General features: G+C 48.1%; 1 protein-coding gene across 2 annotated transcripts in view; it reads left to right on the forward strand.

The window, feature by feature from the left end:
* Nucleotides 1-6,845: 6,845 nt before the first annotated feature.
* MOGAT2 (monoacylglycerol O-acyltransferase 2) overlaps nucleotides 6,846-21,233 on the forward strand; it is a 47,234-nt gene continuing 32,846 nt past the window's right edge. Inside the window, exons 1-2 of one of the 2 annotated variants that reach the window (XM_048840032.2) lie at nucleotides 6,846-7,128; nucleotides 16,801-16,979. In XM_048840032.2, coding sequence (XP_048695989.2) covers nucleotides 7,035-7,128; nucleotides 16,801-16,979 — 273 coding nt within the window. In that variant the 5' untranslated portion in view covers nucleotides 6,846-7,034. Of the gene's footprint in view, nucleotides 7,129-16,537; nucleotides 16,732-16,800; nucleotides 16,980-21,233 lie in introns of those variants that run through there. The other variant, XM_075126144.1, reaches the window with a different exon arrangement.

Consider the following 21,233-nt stretch of genomic DNA (forward strand, 5'->3'; position numbering starts at 1 on the left):
AAATTGAAAGTGCTGGTAATTTGCAAACAAAGAAAGGGGCGAAATTAATGGAACAAACTGTTCTCTGCAAAGTGTTACATGTAGCACCTGTTATTATGCATTAGTACAGCACCCAGCACAAGGGGATCTGTGTCTCAGCTGGGGCCTCAGGCCCTACTGTAATGCAAATAGCAGTTTAACTGCATCCCAGTTAAAATGAATGTGTTCTGCGATCTTTAGGAGTGTTTTAATGGGAACACTGTCACTGCTGTTTGGCAACATATTTAAGGAGCTATAGCAGCATTCAAGTATTCGTGTAATTACTCTGTGACTACATGGCATGTATCCGGTGAGTAGCTTTCTAATTTCATTCTTGTCCATTACAAGGGAATTACATTTGAAGTTTTCAAGTAGCCATAAATAACGTGGGATTTGCATCTGCTCTCATGACAGGACATTTTCATTTGCCTGGCAGAAATGACCCCTGGGTTACCTTTTAACTTACCATGTAGCATTTCAGCTATGCACTTTAAAGAGCTATTTGATCTCAAGCTATTTAATAATCATTCTTCTGGGCTCAGTGCAGACAGACAGACCCCTCCATATGGCCATGCATTGAGTATGGTCATAATTCCTGCTTTCCAAGGGCTGTATCATGACATTAGTTTTTACCATGAACTCACCACTGAAATCGATGAGGAATTAATGGCACACTGAGGCCAAGTTCTGGGCCACAAGCCCTGCATGACTCACACCGTAGCCTTCTGCCCTCCTCTCCCCAGCAGTGCAGATCTTCAAGCTGTGCCAGTGGACTCCATATACAGTAATAGCTTTGTTATCTGGCATGTTGGGGGAATGGGGCGTGCCAGTAAGTCAAAAATTCTCGTTAACTAAGAGAGAGGGAGTTTGGGTGGGGAGGGGGCTTGGGGCAGCGGGTTGCGGCGTGGGAGGGTTTTTGGGTGCTGGATCCGGGCAGCACTCACCTCGGGCAGCTCCCTACAAGTGGCAACATGTCCCCACTGCTCCTAGGTGGAGGAATGGCCACGGGGGCTCCATGCACTGCCCCCACAGCTCCCATTGGCTGGGGACCGCAGCCAATGGGAGCTCCAGGGGCGGTACCTGCAGGCAGAGGCAGCGCACAGAGCGGCCTGGCCATGCCTCCGCCTAGGAGCAGCAGGGACATGTTGCCTCTTGCGGGGAGTGAGTGCCACCCAGATCCAGCACCTCAACCACCTGTCCTAAGCCCCCTCCCGCACCCAAACTCTCTCCCAGAGCCCAGGTGCTGTACCCCCTCCCTAAATGCCAGTTTCTAGAGCTTCCCAGTTGGTAAAGTGCCAGATAACACAGCTTGTACTGTATCATGCTCACCAAAAGCTTTGTTACTGCCTTGCATTGGAAGCGGTGCAGAGCTGCCCCATGCATAGATTTTAAGGCCAGAAGGAACCATTATGATCATCTAGTCTAACCTGCAGAACTAAGGCCATAGAATTTCACCCATGTCAAGCATAGGTGCCAACTTCTACTGGCGCTGGTGAGTGCTCAACCCCTGTCTGTCCCCGGCCCTGCCCCAACTCCACCCCTGCCCCGCCTCCTCCAGCCCCCATTCCAACCCCTTCCCCAAAGTCCCCGCCCCAACTCTGCCCCCTCCCTGCCCCTATTCCTACTCCTTCCCCAAATCCCCGCCCAGGCCCTGCCTCTTCCCCGCCTCCTCCTCTGAGCGTGCCAAGTTCCCACTCCTCCCCTCTTCCTCCCGGAGTATGCTACAGCTGTTTGGCGGTGGCAAGCGCTGGGAGGTAGGTGGAGGAGAGGAGATGTGGCGCACTCAGGGGAGGAGGAAGTGAGGTGGGGTGGGGGGAGCGGGAAGGGGAGCTTGGCTGCCGGTGGGTGCAGACCACCCACTAATTTTTCCCCATGGGTGCTCCAGCCCCAGAGCACCCACGGAGTCGGCGTCTATGACGTCAAGCCCATAACATAAGCCTGTAAAGCCCATAGTAGGAGCTCTGGGTTGCACTCTGCCTCAGGATAGCACAGTTCACCCTATGCTACTCCGCGCAGGGCACCAAGTGCAAGGTGTGTGTCATGGCCTCACCTCCATCCCGCCCACATTCCCCCGCAGCAGGAACGACACTTCCATAAAGGGGAATGCAGCGACTGCAACTGCAGTTGGGCCCAGCCTTGGGGCATATGGGATGAGGTGAGAAGAAATGTTCCTACCTCTTGTGCACAGAGGGAAGGACCAGCCTAGAGCTGACGGAAAGTCGGAATTTCCGTTCTGTGGGAAATTCCAAAATTCTGAAAAAAGATTGCTCCCTTTTTGGAACGAAACGGAAATTTCTCAGTTTCCCACTAAAGGGGAATCCAAACCCCTGCCCACCCCAAACACTTTGTTTCCAAATAATGTTTTGCTTAAAGAAGTTGAGTCTGGGAGCCCAAAGTCCAAGGCTCCCCGACTCCACATCACTCTTGGTTTATGGACACGGAGCTAAAGAGCTCTGGAGTCCTGTCTCTGAGGCAGTCCATCCGGCAGGACTTCCCCAGAGCTGCAGTCACTGGAAGCTCTAGGACAGTCCATGTGGTGGGGCAGCCCCATTGCCACAGACCCCAGAAGCCTGAGCACCCTTGTTTCTGAAGCCTGCTTGCGTTTCACTGGAAGTTCATCAAAACCAATGTGCTTCCACAAAACATTTCGGTTTCAACAAATTGTTATTTTCCACTGAAAGACTTCAGTCAGGATATTCCTGACCTGCTCCAGACCAGACATATCAGGCAGATGGAGGGCCAGACTGTCTTGATTAGGTGGGGGCAGGGACAGTCAGGGAGGCTAGCAGAATTTGGCTGCCTTTAGAATTTGATCATCTGCATTAATAGCCTAATTGACAGAGTCAAGCAATTCAAGGAGATCTTTCCCCAGGGGACTGTACACAGTACAAGGGAGTCATTTAATCGTTGTGACAGCCCTGCACATTCTAACAGGCACCCAACACTTTCCCAGCTTCTCTCCCGCCAAGGCATTTACATACACAGACCCTGGTTTAACTGAGATTTCAACTTGTAAATTCTGAACCTTCAAGCTTTGCAATCTTCTGGTTATCAGAAAGTTGCCAGTGTTAGCAAATGTCTCTCTGCCAATGTTTATTACTTTATTGTCCTTTTATGATGCAAAGCCTTTATCTTCTAGGCTTTACACCACAACACGGGATTGGCAATTGAGTAATTTCTTAATTATCAGAGCTGGCCATACATTAGTGGGGGAGAGGGAAGGAATTTATTAATGTTTCTCAGTGATTTGGGGGGATAATATTATTCAGACTGCTGCTGGTGATCCACCAAAAAGTTTGTGAACTTCAGTACAGATCTGAAAATTTGTACCTGGAGTTTGTTATCCATTATTCTTCTGGTTAAGGAGGCTCAATCGTCTGGTCAGGGAGCAGAAATATCATGTGGTTTAGATGACAAAGCTACAGAGAAAGGATAATCTAGTGATTAGAGCACACCAGTACTCAGCCCTGCCTGCCACAGACTTCCTGTGAGATTTTGGCAAAGTCACTTAGCCTCTCCGGACCTCCATTCTCCATCTATACAATGAAGACTTAATAATAATTATTTCTATTGCAATAGCATCTAAGGTCCCACAGGGGGATCAGGATCCCATTATAACAGACAACAAACAAGTCACAGAGACAGCCCCTGCCCCAGAGAGTTCACAAGCTAAGATTTAGACAAGACACGGTGAAGAAACAGGTGGAAGGACAAGTTTGTAGCAGACATAAGTTAGTCATCAGGATGTTCTCAGCCATCACAAGCCTAAACACTATTTAGCTCTGATAAAAGCACTTTAGATTTAGATACTTTAAGACCAGAAAGGTCCGTTCTGATCATCTAGTCTCGTCTAATACAGGAAATCTATAGCCTGTATCTAGCTCAAAAACTTGTGGTTGTACTAGTAGAAAGTCATACAGTGTTGATGTAAAAACTCCACGCAATGGAGAATTTATCACCCCCTATTAGCAAGCTGGTTAGAGACCCTCCTTTAGAAATTTTCATCTTGTTTCACATTCAACTCCCAGCAACTGGATCTTGTGACCCTTTGGTCTGCTGGGTGAAAGAGCCATCTAGCACCAGATATTCTCTTTAATAAGATAAGCAGATTGAGCTCCTTTAGTAAAGTAAGGTAGCTCTCCTCCGAGCTCACTAATTTTTCAGTATCCATTTTTATCCAGAGATTTCCAAAGCATCTCCCATAGAAAGTGTACCTTTAACGCCTGATAAAGAGGAAACCGAGGCACAGTGAAACTAAACTTGCCCACAGTCACACAGCTGGTGAGTGGCGGAGCAGGGAACTGAACTCAGATCTTCAACTCCCAGGGTGGTGTCCTTGTTGCCACCTTTGAAAGCAGTACATAAATCAGAACAAGAGTTGTCTAGTTTCCCAGTTGTCAAATCTATTTTTCCTCCTTACAGTAGAAGGTATAAGTTTACTGTACGCTTCAAGGTTGTTAGAAGAAATGAATCCCTTCTGGTAAGTGTTGAGTTCACCACCTCATTTATCTCAATCATATGCCACATGCCCCATTTATAATTCAAGCAAATATCATGGAGATCATGATCCAAGTGAGCTGTGCAATCAGAGAACCTCTTGCTGCCCACCTCTAACCACACACCTTGCTCTTAGACCTGATGGCAGAATCTTCTCTTTTCTCTCTCTCTCTCTCACTACAAATTTAATCATTAAAATCAATCAGCTGAAAACCCCAGGCTTTTGTCACCACAAAAGCAGACAATTCAAGTGAGCTCTCTCTTGGGGCTATTCTGGAAACTGAAGCTAATGGAGAGTGCAGAGAGTCATCTACTGATGGGACGTTATACCAGGACCACAGCTGGTGATCCACACGTAGCTGAACACAATTTATTGGGGAAGAGTCAATGTGGCTTTTGTAAAGGGAAATCATGCCTCACCAATCTGTTAGAATTCTTTGAGGGGGTCAACAAACATGTGGACAAGGGCAATCCAGTGGATATAGTGTACTTAGATTTTCAGAAAGCTTTTGACAAGGTCCCTCAACAAAGGCTCTTAAGCAAAGTAAGAAGTCATGCGATAAGAAGGAAGGTCCTCTCATGGATCAGTGTGTGGTTAAAAGACAGGAAACAAAGGGTAGGATTAAATAGTCGGTTTTCAGAATGGAGAGAGGTAAATAGTGTTGTTCCCTAAGAATCTGGACTGGAACCAGTCCAATTCAACATGTTCATAAATGATCTGGAAAAAAGGAATAAATAGTGAGTTGGCAAAGGTTGCAGTTGAGACAAAATTCCTTAAGATAGTTAAGTCTGATGCAAACTGAGAAGGGTTGCAAAGGGATCCCACAAAATTGGGAGACTGGGCACCAAAATGGCAGATGAAATTCAATGTAGATAAATGCAAAGTAATGCACACTGGAAAACATAATCCCAACTATACCTACAAAATGATGGGGTTTAAATTAGCTGTTACCACTCAAGAAAGAGATCTTGCAGTCATTGTGGATAGTTCTCTGAAAACATCCACTCAATGTACAGCAGCAATCAAAACAGCTAACAGAATGTTAGGAACCATTAGGAAAGGGATGGATAAGACAGAAAATATCATAATGAATTTATATAAATCCATGGTACGCCCAAATCTTCAATATTCGTGGAGTTCTTAGACTCAGAGACTTTAAGGTCAGAAGGGACCATTGTGATCGTCTAGGCTGACCTTCTGCAGGTTGCAGGGCATAGAACCTCCCCCACCCACTCCTGTAATAGACCCACAACCTCTGGCTGAGTTACTGAAATCCGCAAATCATGATTTAAAGACTTCAAGTTACAGAGGAATCCACCATTTACCCTAGTTTAAACCTGCATGTGGCCCGTGCCCCATTCTGCAGAGGAAGGCAAAAAAACCCCAGGGTCTCTGCCAATCTGACCCTGGGGAACATTCCTTCCTGACCCCAAATATGGTGATCAGTTAGACTCAGAGCATGTGGGCAAGACCCAGGACCCAGATACCTGGGAAAGAATTCTTTGTAGTAACTCAGAGCCCTCCCCATCTAGTGTCCCAGCACCGGCCGTTGGGGATTTTTGCTACTGGCAGTCTTTTGTAGTTCCGCTAACCTGCTTACCAATCTCCCCCTCCAGCTGCAGTAGCCATGAAAGATCCAGTCCCTTATCTACAAGGTAAACCTTTTAAAATCAGATTCATCACCCCCAAAGCAACAGAGCTTCTCGCCTCTGCCCAGCAGACACCAACACCCTCAGCTGTTGTGTCTTCCTCATTTTGTAATATTGTCTCCCTGCATTTGCCTTGCTCTAAAAGAAGAAATAGCTGGATTTCCAGCTTCCAAAGCTGCACTGCTGAGGGAGAATTTTGCACGGGTCCTTCAGCTACATACAGTCTGCAAATACAAGAGCCCTTGACAGTGCGAACAATGGACCTGCCTGTGCTTGTCCCTTCTATAATAAGAGAAAAGAAAACCAAAAACAATTCTCATTTACAGTTGTCATGGAGCGTTGTATGGGGAGAAAGAAAAGTGTCTCTCCATGGCCATGTCTCAATTGTGTGCGCATGTGTGTGTGTGAATGCTCCAGAGACCAAGTCCCTTCCTAGAAGCAGATGCACAACTGAGTACTTCAAGCAGCTGGAGGAAAGAAACAAGAAACTCCTTCCCCCCCCCCCCCCCCCGGAAATAGGGACACACATGAATAAAAGGTCAGATCGGGGTCCTAAAGAGAGCCTATTTCAAGGATGGTGAGTAGGAGGTAAGATTGTGAAACCCTAAGTGACTGTCTGGTTTTTGTTTGTTTATTTGTTGAGGGCTTTGATTTACAGTTCCTGTCTACTCCCAGAGAACATTCTTCTACTCACGCTTCCTGAAATGGGCTGGGCTTGCTGATCACAAGATTACCAACCTCTGTACTCACTGTATGTTGCACAACTTGCTGTACTGTAAGACGGTGTAAATGCATGCAAAAGACTTTGCTCTCTGCTTTTCCCACTTGAAGAAAGTCCTGTGCCTTTTGAATCACACACTTGGTCCAAGATGAAGGTTGAATTTGCTCCTCTCTCTATTCCTTTAAAGAGAAGGCTTCAGACTGCTTCAGTAGTTCAGTGGGTCTTCAGTTTCCTGGGACTAGGTAAGATTTATTTTAATGTCTCTCTAGAGAAAAGTGCTATCCCAGCATCTTACAGAGGAAGAAAGAGCCTGTGACCCACATTACAGATGAGGAAACTGAGGCACAGAAATTAACCTCTCACACCAATACAATGGCAGAGCTGGGAACAGAGCCCAAGCCCACCAACGCCTATCAGGTAGCCACTGCACGATGCTGCCTCCTTACAGCGCGAGCAGCAATACATTTGTGCACAGAGAAGCTGCGGACGCCCTCACATCTCTCCCTTACCAGACTCTAAACATTCTGTAGGTTAGGAAAGCAGGATAGCACATCTCAGAATATGTTTAATAATAACGAAGAGGAGTGGAAAGTTAAGTCCTTTCTTTGGACACAAATGACGTTGCTCTTAATTTCGATACTGTGCCCAGATATTAGTGTGTTAGGAAAAGTCTGTCCTGCAGCCTGTAAATTGCATTTGCCGCTGCACTCTGCCTTGTTTCTGTTATCACCACCCAAACAGCATAGTCCCAGGATCTACTGAGCGCTCCCTTTCTGTGGCTTTGCCTTATTTAGGGATTTCTTTAAAAAAAACCCTGCAAGCTAAGAACAGAGACTTGGTGTAGTCTGCATCTCTGAGCCACTCTGCCCAGCCCCACTCCCACTTCTTATTCAGAGCTGGCCTCTAAATTAGTTATCCTTTCACCTCCTTAGGCTTGCCTTTTTGCTTGTCTAATTACACACGTGCTCGGTGTTACTCATAAAAATGCAACCCTGATGATCACAATGCCTGGATTCAAGTTAGTCATAGGAGCGTCTACAAAAATGCATTATGGCCGAAGGATGTAGAAGCTGGTCTGCCTGCACTGAGCAGCAGAGTTCTTTGTTTAGATAAAAAAAAAAAAAGGCAGTTTCCGAGGAAACCCAGCTTGGGCAAGGAACTCATTCAAAAGTTCAGAAGCTCAGAAAACCTATTATCGTGCAGCTAACAGATTAAATTAAATAATAATGAAAATGAGAGGGAGAGACTTGCCGTTCTATTAAGGCAGTATTGTTCAATGGACAGAACGTGGGTGTGGGAGTCAGGAGATGTGGGGCCAGATTCTCAGCTGGTGTAAGGTAGTTCTGTTGCTTTATAGCAGTTCAAGATCTGGCCCCTAGGTTCAGCCACAAGAATAGGAATAAACTGGACCACTGTCCCACTGGCCAAGCCATTTAACCTCTCTATATCTCAGTGACTACAGGAAGTGGCTAACTTATTGTGGCAGATGCAATGTAACTGTGCCCTGGATACAAAGAGGCACAGCAGAGGTTCTTTGGGCAGAGAACTGGGGTCTTGCAGGGAATCCAGACCTGCAAGGAAAGCAAAGGCTGAGGTTTCGTTTTGTTGTTAACCCTCTGGCATGGCTACGTTTGAACTCAATGCTGTGTGATCCATAGCATCGGCCCCTTTATATTGTACCAGGCGCACCAACAGCCCCTAAAGCCGCCCTAACTGGACAATTAATCCTTCCCCTTTCCCCTGCATCTCTGAGGAATGCTTAGGTGGTGCAGAGCTGACATGGCCAGCCCTACACCATCCCAGCATGTGTGGTGTTTCAGTGCAATGTCAGAGCACTGCTGGGCAATCGCTCTATTGCCTTGCACCTGCTCTAATTTGCCAAGTGCTGCTTTAATGTCTGTTGTAGCCTTGGGGATCCCAGGAATGCAAGGGAGGTGTACAGTTCCCTTTCCCCCTCCAGGTTCTGCACAGAATACAGCTCCACTGGACCCAGTATGTCTAGGTTCTGTTCAGGAAAGTTCCTCTCCCCCATTTATAAAATGATGGGCAACCTTCCTCCAACTGAGCTAAATAGCTCAATGATTGTAAAGCACTTGAAGTTCCCCCTGTAAGAGGTGGTATATTTGAGGGTTTTAACAGCACATTGGTAGCCAAGTTGCACTTTAAGTACAAGTGGAGTTCTCTAATCAGTGACAGGAACAAGTTTTGCTCTTATTTCACGCTGATGTAAATCAAGAGCAACCCTGCTGAAATCAATAGAGTTATGGTGGTTTAGACCCGACAAGTGAACAGAATGAGCTCCCTTGACTTCCAAGGGGTTACTTCTGGATCACACGGTTGTAAGGATCGACCTGGTCAAAACTCAGAGTTTCAATTCTGAGAGAAATGCTGAAGTTTGTTATTGTTCCAAACTGAAATTTCTGGGGGGCAAGAGGGCGGGGAATCAAATAGTTGAAAAAAAAGTTGGTTTGGGGCTCAAACAAAAATGTTTTCTTTAGATTGTCACTTCATAGCTCATATTCTATATATAAATGTGCATGCTCATACACGCACACAAGCATCCCATACAAAAACCAAGGTGTTCCAAAAAAGTGTCAGAAGGGAACCGTTCAACATGGCTGAAATGCCGACAGTTTCACACCCTCCCATTCCCCCCAAACAGAACGTTGTTGACATCAGAACTTTCCGCAGGAACACATCAGTTTTGACAAGCCAGCATTTTCTGATGGAAAAATATTCAGCCAGAAATTTTTTGATGAGTTCTATACAAGGACATTACCCTGTAAGGTGCTGTGTGCCTTACAGGGTACCACCCAAACTCACAAGATCAGGCTCTAAATGAGCAGAGTTTGGTCCCTGGCTGCTAATCTCTGGCCTAGAAAGGTTCAAGGTTCGGCCCTGAGATAAGGACTCTCCAAGGTACAGTCAATCTGTGCCAGGCATTTGCACAGACCTTTAGCTGGAGAGCCAGAAATCAGCCATTCAGCTTTACCTCCTCTGGTAGCTGTTGCTATGGTTATGCAAATGAACCAATGCAAGGAGAATGGGGCAGCTGGGAAGTAAGAGGAACCATTCTTTCTCAAGAGGGGTGCTGGATAGCTCAGCACATGAATGGCACAGCCAGATCCCAGGGGCTGGGCCAGCTCTGGGGGTAGAGTCTGCTGCAGTTTCTTTTTCAACAGGCAGACATGATCTGCATCTCCACGAGGCCGAGATTGGGTCCTGGAAAAAGAGAAAGAGAGGCACGTGAGAGAGAGAGAGAGTGTGTGTGATGAACATTGAGGTCCTGCTTGCTTCAGAAGCAGAAAAAGCTTGGGAGGCACAAAACTTGTGGGGGGAGCGTGTGAAAAAACAGTGTGCACCTCTCCCATCGGACGCTTACAGCCTCAAGGGCTGCCCTAGCATGTGCCTCATCTGCCTGGAGTTTTGCAGGGCTCCAGAATCAGCAGAACCCAGCTCCATTCTCATTTACCCCTCTGCCCCTTTCAGCCTGCCTCTGCTCCAGTGCCATGGCAGTGGCAGTTCTGCGCCTGGACACAGGGGCATCTGCATCATGTGGATCCCCCCAATGCGTCCTGGCACTTATTCTGTGACGCAAAACTTGGGGGAAGTGGTAAATGATGAAGAGGACAGGGCACTGATGCAGAGCGATCTGCATCGCTTGGTAAACTGCCACAAGCAAAAGACATTCATTTTAATACAGCTAAATGTGAGTGGATACAAAGACTGTAGGCCATACTTACACAATAGGGGACTTTATCCGGGAAGCAGTGACTCTGAAAAAGTTTTGGGGGCCCTGGTGGATAATCAGCTGAACATGAGTCCCCCATGATGCTGTAACCAAAAGAGCTAATGCGATCCTGGGATCCAGAAACAGGGGAACCTTGAGTAGGTATAGAGAGGCACTGTATTTGTATTTGGCACTGGTGTGACTGCTGCTGGAACACTGTGTCAATTCTGGTGCCCACAATTCAAGAAGGATGTTGACAAATTGGAGAGGGTGTAGAGAAGAATCACGAGATGCTTAAAGACTTAGAAAATGTGCCTTGTAGTGATGGATCTCCTTAAGCCTATGTATTTTGTTTAACAAAGAAAAGGTTAGGAGGTTACTTGAGTACACCCTATAAGTACCAACCAGGAGAACAAATATTTCATAATGGGCTTTTCAATCTGGCACCTTATAAATGCTTATGATAATTAGTGTGTGATGTGCCATCTGGTGTGTTGGTGCATCACCCCCTACTGGATGGGATTAGAGCTACTAAATGTTGTCTTAGGCCCTATGCTGCTGAGAGACCTTCCTTTAGTTCACGCAGTAGTGCCAGAGAGTCAGCCCCAGTGGACACCGATGTCACTTTCAGAATCTGAAGAGCCTCCATTCATAAGCCACCGTTCTTCCAAGTTAAAGACTAAATGGACAGATACTAAAATTTCAGGATCCGTTGGCATCTGGGCAGCTAGTTTTTCTGGGACATGAGCCCTCCTTTGACATAGACATAAGAGTCTCTCACCTTTGTTGCTTTCACTCCTCCAATAGGTTATTTAAAGCCATAAAAAGCCATTGTTGATGTTTCAAGAGGTTCAAAAGGAACCAGCTGAATTCTGAGGGAATCCACTACAAAGAATAACCACTAGGCAGCAGGAGCAGATGCTCACCCCAGCCCTAAAGACCATAATCATGTCTCCTACATGGCAGAGCAGAGCAGTAACCACTAAGATAACACACTCAGCAGTGAGACCCAGGAGGACAGCATCCTAGACAGCACCAGGGAAATTACACCTAGGAATCCAATACAGCAGTGTTACACAGTAACCACTAGGCATCAGGGCTGAGGCCAGAACACTTATAACTTGGCAGCCTAATGTCTAACGACAGGATCTTAGATTCTAGGGCAGGAATGAAAGCCCTGGCCTCTTGAATTCTGCACAACAGTAAATGCCAAGGGCTAGATTGTGTCTAACCCTAACCTGGTCCCACAGGCAAGGGAAGAATATGGATCCCTTTTGCGTGGTCACCTAAATGCTCAGGGGGGCAGAGTGAGCAGAGTCATGGCTCCATGATGTGTACACACACAAGCAAAAAATAGAGCCCCAGGAGGAATTATGCCTCTGTGCTCCCCGCTTCCCCATCTGGAGCAGTGCCCTGTTATGGGCAGCATGATCTAACCCAAAAGAGTTACAGGCACTACAGCCTGGGCACCTTTAAGGGCTAGGCTCTAGACTCGGACAGAACTGCTGTACGGGAAACGGGAGTTCACTGCGGCATGTTTTACAAGCACATGCACTAGTAAGCTAGGGTGGAGTCTGGTGGGGTACAGCACCTGTTCTGCACAAATAATCTATTAACAAAAAAGACAACCACCTGAGTCTAAATAACAGGCATTAATCATCATGAGACATAACTGCAAGAATAAATCTAACTTTACTGACCAGCAACTGCTTCTGGCCAGGAAGACCACTGCCTCCTTGTAATACGTACTTTGGGCTGTGCGCAATAAGATAAAAAGGTAATTAGATATTATGCAATTTTGCAGCCAGCTTGTTTGCATGGCTCAGAGGTGTATTAAGAGCATGGCCAATTTAATGTCGATATGGGGCTTTTGTACATCATCTTGTCCCCAGCGCCTAATTTAGCTTTGGGTGCTGTTTTCACAACGTGTTATAAGCAGTCCATGCACTTGAGTTGTGAAAGGTCATTTGTAATATTTAATTTCAACATGATTGTCAGGTTGAAAGGTCCTGGCTCATTCTACCCTGGATTATTACATGAGATTCCCATTGAATTCTGTGGAGCATCTGTAGCTCTGCAATGGTCTGGTCTATTTATTTTTTTGTGTACTGCATTTCTGTGTGCCTAGGCATCTTGTCTGCTGGAGGCCACTGTATTCAGTTTAGATGGACACACTCCAGCCTGCAGCATCTGCTCTAGGAAATTGCATAGTCCTATTTCAGCTCTATGCAGAGTTAGATAACATGGGGCTGCTAAAATGCTTATGCTAGGTCTACACTAGAGCTTATTTAATTGGTAGCACCTGTGCTTACAACTGCAGAGCTGTTTGTCAGTGTCTACAAGGCTTTGCAGTCATTTTGCCTGAAGATACGACTGCATTTTGTGCACACAAAAAAAGAGAACCGCAGAGCAGTGCAGACGTCTCCTGGTTAAGAAAAACCAAACAAGAATGAGCTGCAGTGATGTCAAGAGAGCACTGTATGTGTCTCTTCTAGCAAGATGCATCTGAAATGAACTCAAGATGGCAATTACTGCCAGCCAACTGCTATAAGGGTGAAAATCTAGTATTCAGGGCATAAGATCCATCCACATACACCATAATTTCAGTGGAAGCCTGTTATACAGTACACAGGAGCCTGCAGCAGCATAAACTTTGAAGAAGTTCTTATGTTATCAATCACACCCTTACTGGGTCCTTACCTATGTGCCTGGGCCCAGTGACTGGTCGCATGACTAGATATGCACAGGACCACAATTTGGATTTTCTGGCAGAACTTTATATATGCTGATGATAGCACATTATTTTTATTGTCTGTTGACTTCTTGAGCTTTGCTCTGAAGCTCGACAGCTCGGTAGTTTGTCCTCCTGCAGGAGAGCAGGAAAAGCGAGTGTTGTGTTTGGGCTGCACAGTGTAGAACAATGTTGGTTGTTTTTTTTAAAAAAAAGTGTTTTCAGATTTAAAAAAAAATCCTAGAAAGGTTTTACACATTGACTCCCCCTCCCAGTCACACCCAAATTCCACTCTCATACAACCCTCCTTCCCCACCCCTGCCCCAGATACAGTCATGTAGGGGATCGAAGGTAGCAAGCAACCTGTGGGCTACAACCGGTACTCCAGCCTATGACTCAGAATAGCCATTGAACTCTCTGTAGCAGCTGTGGGCGGGGTAAGGCCACTTGATCAGCACATGTGGATTCAGAGGCCCTCCCCACCCAAGAGCCCCCTCCATGCTGGCCCAGTGGAAGCCAGCATAAGGGGTGACTGCCCAGGAAATAGGGGTGGGGCGGCCTGGGAAGTGTAAAAGGCTAAGCCAGTCCCATATTGTCTTTGCTGTGATACTCCATGAATGATACTCATATTAAAAGAACTTTAAATTAATGTCTAACTCATCAGCCCTAAAAAGTAACACATTTATCTGTGAATAATGATGCATTAATTTAGGTCAGTGGTTCTAAACCGATTGACCATCCATCCCTTTTCTGACCAAAGGAAATACACCAGGAGGGGGGCAAGTCAGACAGTAAGAGGAAAGGGATTTTAGGGGTGAGACAAGACTAAGCAGAGTCTCCATCCAAGCAGCCAGGGAGAGGTGGCACTTTTGTGTGCATTAAAGGTTGATTTTTTTTTTCAACCTGCAATTATCACACACGCACCGGCAGAGGAATAGAGGGGGAGTTAAAAAGTCAAAAGACATACACACAAACCCCACAATTTGATGCCAGTCTCATGTCTTTTGATCTCTTGAGGTTGGCAATGCTGATAATTACTGTCACAAGTAATGCTCTGTAGCTATTGGACGCTGACCCTAAGTAATCTACCACCATTATCAGATGGGCTAGGCCCAAAATTTAGTCTTTATTTTGCTTCCGCAAAACTTGATTGGCCCAAGACCTTCTGCACCACTTAAACCCCTGCATTGCCCTCCCAGAAGTGGGCAATCCCCCGACTCTTTTGCCCAAGACCCTCCCCCCCGACCCCAGCCTTCACCCTGCCTCCCTGAGTCCAGAACCCCCCTCCCTGACTCCCCCTGAACACCCCCCGCTCCAGCCTGCCACCCCCTGCTCCCTCCCCCCCGGGTATGCTGTCACATATTCTGTACCAGATACAGACTAGCTACAGAGCTTGCTTATACGCACCAGATGTGTTCCTCATAAGATCCCTTAATGCGCAGCCAGGTACGGCTGTTGGCTGAGGTGAGCTTAAATAAGGTATTTTACACTCAGCACCACCTAGTGGGTGAAAAGTATAACACAGTTTAGGGTTTCATTACAACTGTACTCCCTCCTTGTCCTCTCGAACCCCCCTTCCACTCCCCTCACCCTCTCCTCACTCCCCCTCCTCTCGAACCCCCCCTTCCACTCCCCTCACCCACTCCTCTCTCCCCCTCCTCTCGAACCCCCATCCACTCCCCTCACCCACTCCTCTCGAACCCCCATCCACTTCCCTCACCCACTCCTCACTCCCCCTCCTCTCGAACCCCCCCTTCCACTCCCCTCACCCTCTCCTCACTCCCCCCTCCTCTCGAACCTCCCCTTCCACTCCCCTCACCCTCTCCTCACTCCCCCTCCTCTCGAACCCCCCTTCCACTCCCCTCACCCTCTCCTCACTCCCCCTCCTCTCGAACCCCCCCTTCCACTCCCCTCACCCATTCCTCTCTCCCCCTCCTCTTGAACCCCCCTTCCACTCCCCTCACCCTCTCCTCACTCCCCCTCCTCTCGAACCTCCCCTTCCACTCCCCTCACCCTCTCCTCACTCCCCCTCCTCTCGAACCCCCCCTTCCACTCCCCTCACCCACTCCTCTCTCCCCCTCCTCTTGAACCTCCATCCACCCCCCTCCCCACCACTCCCTCTCCCTCCTCTCGAACCCCCCTTCCACTCCCCTCACCTCCCTCCCCCCCTCGAACCGCCCTGCCACTCCCTTCCCCACCCCTCCCTCTCCCTCCTCTCGAACCCCCCCATCCACTCCCCTTGCCCACTCCTCCTCTGAGCCCCCTTCCACTCCCCGCGCCTCCCTCCCCCTCCTTTGGAGCCCACCCTTCCACTCCCCTTCCCACTCCTCTCAACCCCCCTTCCCACTCACCTCAGCACCCTCCCTCTCCAACCCCCCCTTCCCAGTCCCCTCACCACCACCACTTCCACTCCCCTCCCCCCCCAACTCTCCCTTCCACTCCCCTTGCTGCCCCTCCCTCCCAGTCCTCTGCAACCCCCCTTCCAGTCCCCTCCCTCCTGCCCCCAGTATGCCCCTGCACCCCTTAAATCTGCCTCCTGATCCCCCTCACTCTCTCTATGCACCTTTCAGAGCATCTCCCCTGATCCTCACAGTCCCTGTGTCCCGCCCACCCCCCAGATGGTTGGCAGCCATGTGGCCTGTGGGCCTGGCTTCATGTTCAGTGTCATGAGGGAGGTGGCAGTCAGCTTTATTAAGGGCATTATTAAGTCAGCTTTATTAAGACTGTAGGGGAGTGGCAGCTGTTAGGGACACATGGAATATTCAAAGGCTATTATATCAACTTCATAAATGTACGTATATCTGTGGGCTAGGGGTTGTATTCTAGCTCCATGGGGGAGCTGTAAGAGATTCCTGCATGAACTAAAAGTCACTTGGGGGACAGAGAAATTCATACAGATCCTTAGTCTGGAAACCAGGCTGGAGAACCCTCCCTGCCTGGGGGAAATTGCATAGACTGGTTTGACCTGGTTGGCGAAGCCTAGCAAGCAACGACCTGAGAAGTGAGGACATTGAAACCTACCAGGGGCTCCATGTGGCAGATGGGTATTGTCTAGTGAGCATGCAGACAGGCGGTTTTTTGTTTTTAAGGTATGTTCTTTCTGTAATGCTTTTGATCTGAATAAGTAGTATCTTACCTTACAAATGCTAGCAAGTCACTGGTGAACTCTGTCATTGGCCCTACCAGAATTGCAGGTGCTGCCATAAAGTCAGGCCTTCTAATGGGATCACAGTGGATAGCAGCTAAATCCCTAGTCTACAGGGAAGGAATCCCAGAACTCTGCCCTGCAAAATGTGATGGGTAGAGGCCGGAGATCTGACTGAGGTGTCCTCAAGAAGGCAACAATGGCGGTCAGAGGCGCCTTGGAAGCCATGATATTTCTGAGTAAGTTCTTTCACCTCTTGACCCCAGCCAAGCCTGGTTTGCCCATTGACTGCCCTGTTTTTATCTCAGCACAGTGCTGCATAGTTCTCTTCATCGGCCTCTTCTTCACTCGTTTGTGGCTGGTCAGCGTCCTGTATGCAACATGGTGGCTTCTGGACTGGGACAAGCCAAGCAAAGGTGGGCGACGAATTCACTGCATCAGGAACAGCGTCATCTGGAGATACATGAGGGACTATTTTCCCGCCACTGTAAGTGCAACCAAAGGTAGGGTCTAATCCAGTTCCCATTGAAGTTTATGGGAAGGAACTCCCATTTTGTTCCATGGGCATTAGATCAGGCTCTTACAGCCCTGAAGAGGGGCCAAGGGATCCTAGCACTGGACCTAATAAGTCAGCACTAGATTTTACTGCTTTGTCTTTCACCGCCTGGAGGGAAGGGTGGCTAGAGATTAGGGCAGAGGGTAGGAGACCTGGTGCTTGACCTTGTAATAGTTGTTTAGCCAGCATTTTCAGACCCACAGACCTAAATAAATCTGGCTTTAGATGCCTACCTCTTCAGTTTCACTACACCTTGGGAGGTAGGGAAATAGTCTCCCCATTTTCCATCCATGTGTGTTTAGATTCTTGTCCTGCACCCTCTGTGGTATCTGAGCACTTTTAAGGAAGCTGAAGAACCAGGGACGCTAAGTGAAGTTACACAGCCAGTCAGGAGCTGAGATTGGACTTGAACTCAAGAGTTCCCGGCTCCTAGGTCCTGTTCTTAGAGCAATTTACAGACAAGTAGCTGGCTGGAAATTAACTGGCTTGAAGTCGAGACTGTAGCCCCCAGCTGCAGGGCCGGGTGTACATTTTAAATTCTAACTGGGGCTTTGTTTTACTGTTGGCTATACAGCACCCTGAGTGCACATGACACAACGCGCATGTGCAGAACCCATGAGAGGGCTGGCTTCAAAGTGCTTGCAGTTTCCAGGCATAAGCTGTGCAGTACAAAGCCATAGGCGCTGACTCTGTGGGTGATCCGGGGCTGGAGCACCCATGGGGAAAAATTAGTGGGTGCTCTGCACCCACCGGCAGCTCCCTGCCCCGCCCCAGCTCACCTCCGCCTCCCCCCGAGTGTGCCGCCGAGTCCTGCTTCTCCCTGCTCCCTCCCAGCGCTTGTGCTGCGAAACAGCTGTTTCGCGCAGCAAGCGCTGGGAGGGAGGTGGGAGGAGGAGGAGGAATGCAGCGCGCTCGGGGAAGAGGCAGGGCCGAGACGGGGATTTGGGGAGGGATCCAATAGGGGCAGGGAGGGGGCGGAGTCAGGGCTGGGCCAGGGGCTGGGCCAGGGGAGGGGTGAGCACCCACTGGCGCCAAGGAAAGTTGGCGCCTGTGTACAAAGCAACATATTATGGAGAGTCAGGGATCCTGCCATGGAGTGAGACCAAACTAGGCTGGAGTCTGAGAATCTTTAGGTCAGGTCACAAGACTTGCCTCTTCAAGAGCTGCTTGGGTGCGGGGGAGAAGCTGACAAAACCCCCAATCAATGCTCTCAAGAACCAAAGCCAGAGCCTCCAGAAGTCCACTACTACAGGCCTCGCCATGCCAGCCTGTTAGCCTGAGAGGCAGACAGATACTACTGCTAAGTACAATAGAGAAGATTGACCCGGTGAGGATCCTACAGGCAGAACACTTCAAACAGGTGGGCTGTCAGGAGCTCAGAGAGGGAGGGCCATGGGGCAAACGTTAACCAGGAAGGCGTTTTCCATAGATTCCAAAGCCAAAAGGGACCAGTGTGATCATCGAATCGGATCTCCTGGCCAAAGGACTTCCCTGAATTAGAATCTACCTTTTAGAAAGACATCCAATATTGAATTTTAAAAAACGTTGCCAGTGACGGAGAATCCACCACAACCCTTGGCAAGCTGTTCCAGTGGTTAACGACCTTCACTGTTCAAAAACTGCCCCTTATTTCTAGTCGGAGGTTGTCTAGCATCAGCTTCCAGCCACTGGTTCTCGTTACACCATTGTCTGCTAGACTGAAGAGCCCTCTACTGCCAAGTTTTTGTTCCCCCTTTAGGTACTTACAGGCTGATCAAGTCACCCCTTAACCTTCTCTTTGATAAATGAATCACTATAAAGATACGGTTTGCAATCCTTTAATCGTTCTTGTGGCCCTTCTCTGAACCCTCTCCCATTTATCAACATCCTTCTTGAACTGTGGACACCAGAACTGGACACAGGATTCCCAGTGCCCTTATGACCTCCCTAACTTGCGATTCCCCTGGTTATATATCCAAGGATTGCATTGGCCTGTTGGCCACAGAGTCACACTGGGAGCTCATGTTCAGCTGGTTAGATACCTAGCATTTTGTGGTTGTTGTGAATAGGGTGGCATGAAAGGCAGCACAGAGTTGGGAGTGGATGAAGGGGGCGCAGGGAGAGATGGTCAGCAGAGAAGGGACAAAGGGACCAACAGAGAAGTCTTCAGGGCAGGGATATAGGGAAGGTACAGAATGGGTGTAGTGGGGCTGCCATCCTTCTAAGGCTTCATGGGGGAAGTGAAACTTGATCTCCAGTGTCTTTGAATGAAAGATACCCTGAGTTATTAAAAGAACTGGGGATACCCTAGGGCAACAATGGTGGAAGTGTGTTCTGCTATACATGAGCCTGTCATACATGGACCTTGGTTACTGGCATTCAGATACCGCACCCCTCTGACAGCAATGGTGAGCAGCCCTGCTTTGGGTCTACAAGGAATATTTCTCTGCAAGAGCATGTATTTAGTGCACTTCTGAAGTGCCAAGGACATGCACACTGCTGCTTCCTGTGAGGGAAGTGAAAGGGAAGTGCAGCGCTGCAAGTAATAAGAATAAATCGGTGCAGAGATTAGGGGTGGGCAGAAGACAACCCAGAGTCTCTGTTTGGCCAGAACTCACTGATGGGTTTTGATTTGGAGCCAGTGGGGGGAAAAGGTGGATGCTTGTGTTACACCTGCTTCATTTGGGACGTCTGCTTTTAAATAATCCGTGCAGTCCTGGAGTTACAAGATGCAGCCTGTGGCCATCCTCATCTTTTAGGCCTCAACTCAGCAAAGCACTTTAGCACAGGGTTTAGAGCACAGTCCATACTTTCCCGAGTCAGTGCATCCTTAAGGAGGTGCAGCCCATGGAGACGACAGATCCCAGCCAGTACCGCTCATTTTCCTCCGAGCAGCCTTAGAATGAGTCTGTAGGCAGCTGATGGCAAATACGTGCAGGTGTTTGGGGTTCGGGGGCCTTGCTATTCCTACAGCAACAGAATACAGCCGGCTACCCTACCAAGCTGCCCCTCGTCCAGACTTGCACGTGAGTGCCAGAGAGGCACTTTATGGGTTTGTAGGCACATTTGGTTTTTTTCAGTGTTTTTAAAATATTCCAGAATGCAGGACACCATCTGGCATTCCAGCATTTTCCAGGGGATGAAGTCCCCCAATTGCCCCCTCCCCCTACTCCACCACCCCTTATTTTAATGGTTGCTTCCTTCCAGATGCCCCACTGTTGCTCGGCTAGGTGCCGGCACTTGTCATTCGTGTACATTAGTTAATTAAGCCAGCCAGCTTTGCAGAGTGTTATTTGCCCATGTGTCAGGGTTGAGTAATATTTTGTAGGCAAGTGAAATCTCATTTGTTTTTTCATTATCATCATGATGACAGCAACAAGGGAGGGGGATGGGTTGCCTGGGCTGCTTCAAAAAAGTGACAATTTTACAAGGCTGTATGAAGCCTTCAGAGCACAATGCGATAGGAAATCTGCAGTTCTTGCTTATCTGTGAAATGGGGATAATGAAGTACAGCGGGACTAACCTGTAGTCATCAGCGAGCCAGAAGTAGATCCAAAAATAAGTTCTTCAAGTCTCAATTTACAGTCCCCTGCTCTAACTACTGGACACTTTCCTGTGAGCTTGTATCATTTTTCCCAACAATTCTTTAACAGACCAACCTCCACTCCTCGTTAAGTCCTATCAACATGACTAAAGTGGTAAGAGAATTACTTATTATTTGCACTTCAGTAATATCTAGGGGCCCTAGCCAGGGATCAGGGCCCCATTGTGCTAGGCCTGGTATAAACAAGAATAAAAAGACAATCTCTGCTTTGGAGAGCAGCCAGTCTCCTTGAGCCCCATTCCAGCAGAGCCGCATCTGGCTCTAAACACTAGACCAGAGAGTTTTTAAGAGTCCCCATTGCAAAGGGCTACTGGATCTCCCCTGCATGCTGCTGGACTACAGCAGCCATACTAATCTTTAAGACATAACATTTTAAGCCTTTCTGAAATTGCTCTCCTCATGCCCATTGTACTTTACATTTCTCCTGGGTGCAGTTATCAAAACTAACAATGCCTTTGAATCTGAGTGCCCAGTGGCACTGTAGACGTTAGGGATCCCTCTGTGATAAGGAAGGAGCAGAGGCTGCAAGAGAGATATTTATGCTGTGGACAAGGAACAGTCACTGCTGCAGAGCTCTGGACTGGGAAGGATTAATATTGTCA

Source organism: Caretta caretta, chromosome 1, assembly GCF_965140235.1.
Source record: "Caretta caretta isolate rCarCar2 chromosome 1, rCarCar1.hap1, whole genome shotgun sequence".
NCBI lineage: Eukaryota > Metazoa > Chordata > Testudines > Cheloniidae > Caretta > Caretta caretta.